Here is a 9,432-nt window from a genome sequence, read left to right on the forward strand (position 1 = left end):
GCCTTGAACACCTCCAGGCATGGAGCATCCACAGATTCTCTGGGCAGCCTGTGCCAGTGCCTCACCACCCTCTGAGCAAAGAATTTCCTCCTAACCTAAATCTCCCTTCTTTTAGTTTAAAGCCATTCCTCCTTGTCCTATCATTATCTGCCCAGGTAAAAAGTTGCTCTCCTTTTTTATAAGTCCCTTTTAAGTACTGAAAGGCTGCAATGAGGTGTCTCCAGAGCCTTCTCTTCTCCAGGCTGAACAACCCCAGCTCCCTCTGCATGTCTTCACAGGAGAGGTGCTCCAGTCCTCTGAGCAGCTTCGGGCCTCACAAGGGCAGAGCAGAGGGGAACAATCACCTCCCTCACCCTGCTGGTCACCCCTCTGTTGGTGCAGCCCAGGATGCAGTTGGTCTTCTGGGCTGCAAGTGCACACACTGCTGGCTCGTGTCGACCTTTTTGTCCACCAGAACCCCCAAGTCCTCTGCAGGTGTTCAGTTGCAGGGTGTCTTTTAGTTCTAACTTTTGTTGTCCGTTTTGGGCAATCACAAGCCACAAAATCAGGAAACCAGCCATATAATCACTACAATACAATTTCTGTTAATAATCTCAAGCATTTACTGAATTCCAACGTAAGCAAAAGTCTTCTACGGGAAACAATTTTTAACTTTTTTTATTTTTTAAAAAAGATCTTCATGTAGATATGGTGATCTCAGATCACTTCAGAATGCAGCCAATTTTAAAAACAAAAAGCAAGCACAACAAAGCTATATGTAAACAACCACATTCTCTACTACCATGTGATTTTCTGTATTTGAAACTGTTTTCCTTCTTAAAGGCTCAAGCAGTATGCACATTACCATGTAATTAGCTGCAAACACAGAAGAGTTTTGTAAAAGGTTTGCACTTCTTGTTATCTAGCTGTAAAGAAAGGACTGATGAGAGCGAGGCAGGGGTTGGTGTTACAGGAAAGTAAATGGTGATAAAGTAAACTGAGGAACAGAGCTTTACGAGCTGCTGAATTGAGATAAAAAGTCATTTTCTTTCCAAAGTGCTTAGATAAGAAAATGCGAGGGGTGGTCTCAAGTAACACTGATTTTACTCTAATATTAGGAGATAATAATAAGGGAAAATAAAAAAAAAATAAAAAAAACACCACAGCAATGTTTGTATGTAAACACTTGAAATAGATTTATTAAAAAAAAAAAATCATTTGTACAGTTGGATCATACAGTATTCTGTACGCCTTAAATTAAAAGACTCCAGCCTTTAAAAATGCTGCCCAGTACAAAAGTGCTAACATAAAACTAGTGTTTATATGTATAAACCAGCACTATACATCACTAAACATCACCCTAAATAATCTCTTCACCAGCGTCAATGTGTGGAGAAGAGATGGAAGATCAGACTTCGTGGTCTTTAAGGGCTTCCTTCTTCCCCTTACAGTTCAGTCTTCAGCAGCTTCAGTGCTTTCTGCATGTTTGAATACACTAGAAATGAAATATTCAAACGTGTTATTTTTGTTGCAACTTTTTCACAGGAAAGTATTTTCAGTGTTTGTACCTGGGCAGGTTAACATGCAGAGGTAAGCCATGTGGTTATACCCTACCCAAACCTTTCCTTAGCTTATGTTGGCTAACTGTCCTTCAGCCAGCACTGATGGCAAGTGTGTCACGTCTGGCTTTACTCCATGCCAGGTGAGAAATGTGGCTGCTTTGAGAACACACTACTTACACAATGAAATGTCAGAGGGCTCGTATGCATAGAGACGGTTTGAGTATCTTCCAGTAATATCAGCTCTCACAGTCAGGGAAGGATCTGGAAAAAAAAAAGAGGAGGAAAGTTGCAGAGCGCAGGATTAACCCTCGAGCAGAAGGAAGCAAACCTTTCTGCATTTCTGTTTGCTTCCTAAGTGTTTCTGCAAGATAAGTCTGCTCCCACCAACAACCGACAGGTCGTTGTTCTGGAGAGTTAACTGCAGTTCTGGTGTTGAGATATGTTTGCAGGTTTGTTGGGGAGGTGATCGGTTTGATTCTGATCATTGCTGATCAGCCTGAGACCCTGTGTCGCTGCACAGTACATAAATTAGCTCGACCAGCTGAGGGTGCTTTCAGGCTACAAATGTTAAGAAAGAAATAACGAAGGCAGTTGTTTTGGTCTGATGAAAATGGTCATCACGACCTAGATTTGTGCAGATATGCTGATGATGTGTATATAAGTATGCGAGGTTGTGTATCTCTTCTGGGAGAGGGAATACGTGTTTGCATGCATGGCCACTGATAACTCCCCCAAATACAAGTGATTGTGAGGGATTGGTGCAAAGTGCTGGAGTCGAGCTATGGACTGGGTCTAGAAACCAGCCCCTGAAGCAGCCGGCATCACTGCTCTTCCTGTGATGTCTGAGATCGTGTCTAAGATGAAATCTCAGAGGGAGGAATTCCGCACCTATGGCACTGCTAACGGCACGGCTGGGGCTGCTTTGCATTTTAATCCACTTTAGAGAGTGGCAGCTACAGGGGTTAAACGTGGTGAGCTCCCCGATCTTCAGAGCCAGACCAGAGGCAGGCTTTTCCTTTTCCATCTCCGCTCTTATCCTTGTACCCTATGTGCACCTAGCCCAGAAAGATGCTCTTGCTCAGCTATTTATTTTTTTTTGAGTTTTCTTTTCTTACGTGCACCAAAACCAATGTGAAATTCTGTGTTTCTCATGGAATAAAATCCTGCTAATAAGCCTGAGGGTTTGAGATTCATGGCAGGGGCTTCGATCTGAGATGTACTCACCGATGAACAAAATCCGAGGGACGTACTGGCCATCAGGTGCCAGGTTCTTGTCTGTGGTTTCATACTTAAAGAAAACAGATGGGGTTCCCGGTCAAGATTGCAAGAGGGCATATTACGTGATTCCTTCCTTTATACTCAGTGCTATCAAATACAAACTAAGCAATGTATTTCACACTTTCAGTAAATCCACTGCCTGGGTTACAACATTTAACCAGCTAGAGCTGTATATTGCTCATAACATTTAATGATATTATTACATTAAACTTTAAATTCCTTTATATTTTGTCAGTTTGATACCTTAAGATGAAAGAACTTTATTACTAAATCTATTACACTCCAGCACTGGCTGTTTTTCCTAGCCAATCCTGGCTATAAAACTGCCTAGTTATAGCTAGAGAAGCCCTAACTGGAAATAAAACTTTGTTGCTTTCACTTGAAGTGTAACTAGGAAACTTACCACAAGGTTCAGGAGAATGAATTTTTCAGCCAGTTTCTGTATTTCTTTATGTTCAGCAAAGACCTTCTTGAGTGCTAGAGTGAAAGCAATGAGAAATGATAGTTAATAAAAGAAAAGCCCCTGAAAGAGTCCTAGGAAAAAAAAAAAATCAAACAGATAGAATAATCAAAATGAGAATTTCCAGTTTACAATTACAGCAAATAAAGACTTGAAATTCATTTCACCGAAAGGTGATGAACTCAGCTTTATTCTGTGGTAAAGGGTAAGTATAATGGTACAAAATGTCTCTCCTTCAGATAGTGCAGCTCTCTCAAAATTGCCTGCTCAAGTTTGAATTTGAGCATTTTGCCCTTTAAAACCCCTTTTCTCCTCTTGCAGCTTCTAACTCCAGTTCTCAGGGCATGGCCAATGCATTGTGGAGATATAGGACCTCAACCTGGAATATCTGAAAGGATTTTAACCCTTGTACACAGCTGTTGAGGGATGCATGCCTGTTGCCATGTGGGTCAGCTCATGCCTGTGTGTGACAGTGACATGCTCAATGCTCCCTGTGCGTGTGCAGGTTGGCATTTGGCTACAGTTTCCCCAGCAAGCAGATTTTCATTTTTATTTTTTAAACAGCATCTATCTGAAACTGAAACCCAGCTATTTTATTATATTTTATTATTTTAATGTTATTTACTTATTTTATTATTTAATTTATTTTAATTTTATTTTATTCTGTGCAAAAGAATTACCTTGACTGTGTGGGCAGTCATCCAGGTGGTGGATAATCATCAGGGGTTTATTGCTGGGAAAGAAGATTCCTCATTAGGGCTGGTGGGGTGCAGGGGAGGTGCTGGGGGACGCCGCAGCGCAGAGGGGCATGGAGGGGCTCGGTACCTGTGCTTGGCGCGGAAGAGGGCTTCCTCGTACGTCTGTGTCCAGATGAGCTGGTCTCCCCAGCCTGCGAGGGAAAGACAGGAGGCATGTTACAAGCAGAGCTCGCATCTGACCCCAGCCCTCCTGTGCCCAAGAGGGTTTTGGGCAGACAAAGCTGGAAGGCTTTAAGTCAGGAAAAAGGAGGGGGTAGAAAATACTAGAAAATATGTTTGCAGAATGGGTTGCAAGAAAATTAATTTCACAGAAAATCACAGGAATCAAAATTTTAGATTGTTTAAAAAAAATAATTCATTCATTAATTTATGTTTACCTCTGGAGAGTGTCTGAGGCAGTTTGGGCTTAGTGTTAGTTTCCTTCGTATCCTTCTTGCCCACATCCTTGGCCAGAACACAGGAGATGGCAATGAGCAGCAGGAACACGGACACGTAACTCTTCTCCATGGCTGCTCCTGGGACGGAGGAGAGAAACTACATTTTGTCATGCCTCCCAGGCTGCTGCTCTGAGGCATGAAGCAGATAAGCAGGTCGGGTGTGCAGCAGGGTGAGACAGGGCTGAGGCTGGCTGCTCCCGTAGGGGCCTAGGCTTGGGGGAATGTGCAGGAAAGGTGAGGTTTGCTTAGCAAGTTGTCATGAGGGACTCGGCTGCTTTCTGCTGCTGTGTTTGTGCTATTGAGCTGTGGTTCTCTTAAGATGAACATTTCTGTGTCAGTTTCCCTCTGTTCTTTTTGCATGTATTGAATTTGCTCAGTAAAACAACAGAGTTTTGGCCATTTCAAAAGTACTTTTAAGTACTCATAAATTCTCAGTTATCTCTGGATCTCCCAGTCTTACAGTAAATGAGCAGGTTAGCAGCCCAGGGGCTGAGAAATTCACCTGTCTAGGCTCTTTCTCCGTTTTGCAGTAGGAGTGACTCAAAGGAGATATAAAATTTAAAGCTAGGTATAATACTGATACATTAACGTAGATGCGGGTTAATGCTGTTGTTGAAACTTCATATCCTGTCTTCTCCCTTAAAAGTATCATCTAATCCTGAAAAACAGTCAAATCTATAATAAAAAGAGAGGAGAAGAGATGCTCGGTGGAACACTGAGAAGTGAAATGCAGTTTGCTGGTTTAAGCAATGCAAAGCAAAGTGCTTTTCCTGAGCCTGACCCTGGGGCATGGAGATGGAGATGAGATATGTCCAATGGGAAGCTCCTCAGCATTTCAGCTGGGATGCTTTGAAAGGGTTGCTAAACACTTTAGTAACATGACCCTATTAAATTTCATTACATTTAAATTTTCATTAAATTTCCTCCTGAAAACTGGAATACCAATATACTGGGTACAGTAGGAAAACCCAAGATATTCCAAAAGCAATACGGAAAATTCAAAACTTTCATGCAAAAATTACAACAGACTGACAGCTTTTAAAATTCAGACAATGAAAATGAAAATTCCAGGAAAATTGAAGTATTTTTCCAGGTAGGAACTGCAGAAGGAGGCACTAGCTGTATCTGCATCAGTGATACAGTGCTCTTAGCTACTGGGAAGTCCAACAGACCTCAAGCATCCGCAGTTACCGTTTCAAGGACATCAAATATGATTTTGCAAGAGACTGCCTGTCCTAAGAAAAGTCTCCTTGGCAAGGAAAAAAATTAAATAAGGTTAGATTAAATGCAGCGGATTTTCAAGGTTGCCTTGAATTGCTTTGACTAGAGCCGTATAGCGGAAGTAATGCTCATTAAAAAAAAAAAAAAAGTATTGGACAACCAGGAAGTCAAAGACCAGGCAAAGTTTACTCTATTGCTAGTGCAGAAAGCCAAGACAGAGAAATATTAAACCTGCCCTTTCAAAACTTCCCACCAGGAAAGCTGTGCACACTTGTTCTAAGTTTTCCACCCCTAAAAAAACCCCTTTCTCTCCTGCTTCTTTTAACTTGCAAAGATGGCATTTCTCTACATATATTTCTTGTTAGCAAGCTGTACCAAACCATGCCTACATTGCTGCAGTCTTTTCTCTCCTCTGACTAGCTGCCACAGCTCCGGGCAGCCTGAGTGCTCCCGCAGGCAGCTCCCAAAGCCGCGTGCGTTGCCTTACCTTGTTTGCTCTGCCCGCCGGGGTGCGAAGGTGTTCCTGGTCCCAGTGTGAACACCACGGCTCCTTCTGCCTATTTATGCACCTTCACACACCCCAACCCCACCCACAAGCTTTGAATTTGAATACTACTTCCAAAGAGCTAAACTTTCCAGTTTTTCCCCCTACCAAAATGTTCTGGGTTAATTTTGCAATTAGTTAACATCGCGGTTTCCTGCTGAGTGCTGTGTATAAAGCTTGGAGACATTTCCAGAGCCTTTTTGAACATTTAGGAAAGGTGATTTTAAAATGTTGGCAAAGGTCCAAGTCCAGGTAAGCTTAAGTCAAGACTCCTGATTCGCCTGAAGAGTGATTTGTCTTTTTTTGATTGGCTGGAAAGCGAACGTGGGTCACCGTTCTCTTATTTCTCTGAAAAAAAGTTAAATTGATGACTCAGAGTTTTAGATGTTAATGAGATAATTAATCGTGCACATTACACAGATATATATGTATACATACAGGTATAACACCACGCAGGAAAAATTTAATGAATTCTAAAAGAAAGGTTATAAAGCTCTCAACAGGAATGTATTTGGAAGCTGTAACAATGTGTTCATGAGTTGAGGTCTAAATAAATATTTAACTTAAATTTCACATTTAATTAACTGTGTAGACATTTATTTTTAGCTACGCCATGAAAACCAACCATTTCAGTTTTCAGATACATGTATATTAGAGTGCAACACTGAGGAAAACTGGCCCTTTCCTAGGTGGCTGGAAGGCCAGCCCTGGTACTGCACTGCCTGCTGGTGGTCCTTCCTCAGAGGTCAACGCGGGGAAACCAAAGTATGTTGTGCTTGGTGCATGCCTCATATATTTTATTGAGATTAAAATCACATTCGCAGGCAGTGAGCACTTACAATTATTCAGCTGGGTAGGTGAATTCCATCAGATATATGGATTTTCTGGTCTGAAATTCACAGAAATTCTGAAATTCACTTTCTAATGGCTGCCAATGACACACATTTCTTCTGAATATATTTAAGAGAAAATAGTGCTTTGGATCACTTAAAAAAAACCTTTTGTGATGAGCAATTAGGAAAATGAGGTGAAGAAGCAAGATGTTGAACTCAAGCGAAGAAGTAATTACTTTTCCTTACAAAGAACAGTAGCGCCATGCTCTGATTAGATGCTTGACTTATCAGAATGGCAAAACCAAAGCTCCCAGGGAGGCCAGTCATTGTAACTCCCATTTCCATGTGGTCTATGTCATGTATAGCCTAATCAAAGAATAAAATAAGAGAGAGAGAGAATACATATGAATTTATGCTCCTACTCCAGTACTTCTCTCTAAAGAGTCAGAGATGTGTTTTGTTAACTTCAATACTGTGTATCCAAATCACATCCACATAGGTTTTCTTCTAAAACATACACCAAAATGAATTTCCAAGATCCATATTTGAGCTTGTGAGTACTCACTTTGGACTATCAGGTCACATCTGTAATCCACCTCAATGTAGACACAGAAGTCAAAAGTTAGGTACCCATTTCTGAAATCTTGATCTTAGGCAATTCTTAACAATAATTTAATATGCTCTTGCTGACTGTCTTCTCAGGTCACACCTGGTAACATTTAAGTCTGAAGCAGAAGTTCTAGCTGTTCTCTGGTTAAGTGAAGAGATAATGAGCAGGTAGGGTCCCACTCACACAGTTGGAGTAAAAATGAATTTTGTCTAAAAACACATTCTCAAAAGTAAGCATGCACCCAATCCTTTGCACTTGCCTTAGATGCATTTCCACGTAATTTGTACCTTTCTCTATTCAGGAGATGCATTACTTCAGCCTATTTCCATGTAGCTTTGTGCTGCTTTTTAATAATTGTTGCCTACTGGAAACATAATAATTCAAACACAGATTCTCACAGGGACTCTGTCATCTCAAACCCAGTGATTTCAAAGAAGCCAATTGAATATGTCTCCAAACCAGCCTTGTGCTTTGTTAATGAAGAAAGAGGATTGCTCAGCCTTTCCCACAGCTCTCTGCTTGGGTTCTGAGCCACTGAGCTTCTGGCTGCTTATGAGATGGCTACTTGATGCACCTCAGTGACCAAATCCTGCTGGAATTGCTGCAGGAGAACTTGGAATGAAGTAGGAGTATCCTGGAAGTTTTTTCTTCTTTTGCTATAAAGATCTGATAGCTATTTATCTGTATGTACTGATAATAGTTAAAATCTTTACAAAGCTAGTGATTGAATTTTTCCTTTCATTTTCATTCCCCTGGTCTGTAGGTACCTTCACTCATCATGTGTCACAGAAGTCATCTCAGTTTTGGTGACTAGTATTATAGCCCATTTAAAGGCATTTTCTGAAGCAGTTAATTTTTCCTTGTGTTTTTAAACAAGTTTTAGACTTCACAGAAGCACGGGAAATTCTGCCATTTCTTATAATTTCATAAAAAATACATGCTTCTAAGTCTCATGATCTGCTTCTCAGAATTAAAAAAAAAAAAAAAAGAAACTTTACAAGGAGGAATATAAGTAAAGAACAAAATGTAAAGTCAGCCACATGCTGGAAATACTCTGAGTTAAAGTGAGAAACAAGTGTATCTGGGAGTCTGGGAGTCAGTGAGCTTCCAGTGCTGCTAGAATAGTAGTATATTGTTAGACACCACGATTGAAAGTAGAATACTTTAATTTGAGAACTGGTCAAACTTCTTTAGTCAATGCTTTAATCACATGAACAGAATGGTATTTTTTTATTTTTTTTTTACTTTTTATTTTCTCCTGAAATCTACTTGGATGAAATTCGCCTGATAGTTTTCCAGGAAAAGCTTTCACCTTACGTTTTAGGAGTTCAGACAGCTTTGACACTTATGGCAGATGCAGGTCTCATTCTCTCTCTATATATATCTTTTTTTCCCTTGAAATATTTTAAACCTTTATCTTGTACATTAGAGTTAATACGCTCTCTGTATTAGGATATAGCATGATGATCAATGTTCCCTGTTGTGTATGTCAATACTATTTTTTTTTTTATTAATAGCCATTCATGCTGAAGGAGGTAGCAGACCCCAGATAGCTCACTTCTCAGCTTGGTATTTGCTCTGTTAAGGAAGAAAGTGCTTTTATTCTCATGTCATCTCAGGGAACTTTTGTTAAAGAGAGTCTAGGAGGAACTTGGTATCATATAAGAAGTCCAGACACTTGAGTCTTGGAAAAGCATCGTTCAACCAGTCTCCTTTTCAATTACTTTCAGTACAAAACTGTATTTCAGTA

At 40.5% G+C, this 9,432-nt stretch overlaps 1 protein-coding gene across 1 annotated transcript; it reads right to left on the minus strand.

Moving 5' to 3' along the window:
• Positions 1–1,424: 1,424 nt before the first annotated feature.
• Positions 1,425–4,544, minus strand: AGR2 (anterior gradient 2, protein disulphide isomerase family member). Its single transcript, XM_035562506.1, has 7 exons — positions 4,415–4,544; positions 4,105–4,168; positions 3,960–4,012; positions 3,223–3,296; positions 2,766–2,829; positions 1,719–1,802; positions 1,425–1,474 (listed from the first exon to the last, which is right to left on the minus strand). Exons 1-7 carry the CDS (start codon positions 4,542–4,544, stop codon positions 1,425–1,427), a joined length of 519 nt encoding a protein of 172 aa, XP_035418399.1.
• Between the last annotated feature and the right edge of the window lie 4,888 nt (positions 4,545–9,432).

This window comes from Cygnus atratus, chromosome 2 (assembly GCF_013377495.2).
Source record: "Cygnus atratus isolate AKBS03 ecotype Queensland, Australia chromosome 2, CAtr_DNAZoo_HiC_assembly, whole genome shotgun sequence".
In the NCBI taxonomy this organism is placed as follows: Eukaryota; Metazoa; Chordata; class Aves; order Anseriformes; family Anatidae; genus Cygnus; species Cygnus atratus.

What these genes read in the sequence shown, in the direction of transcription:
- AGR2 (XM_035562506.1), bottom strand. Translation starts at nt 4,544, where the DNA reads ATGGAGAAGAGTTACGTGTCCGTGTTCCTGCTGCTCATTGCCATCTCC. An exon ending in GCCTCAGACACTCTCCAGAG is followed by an intron (nt 4,169 to 4,414) that starts GTAAACATAAAT and finishes TTTCCCTCGCAG; the next exon opens with GCTGGGGAGACCAGCTCATC. An exon ending in CTCTTCCGCGCCAAGCACAG is followed by an intron (nt 4,013 to 4,104) that starts GTACCGAGCCCC and finishes CTTCTTTCCCAG; the next exon opens with CAATAAACCCCTGATGATTA.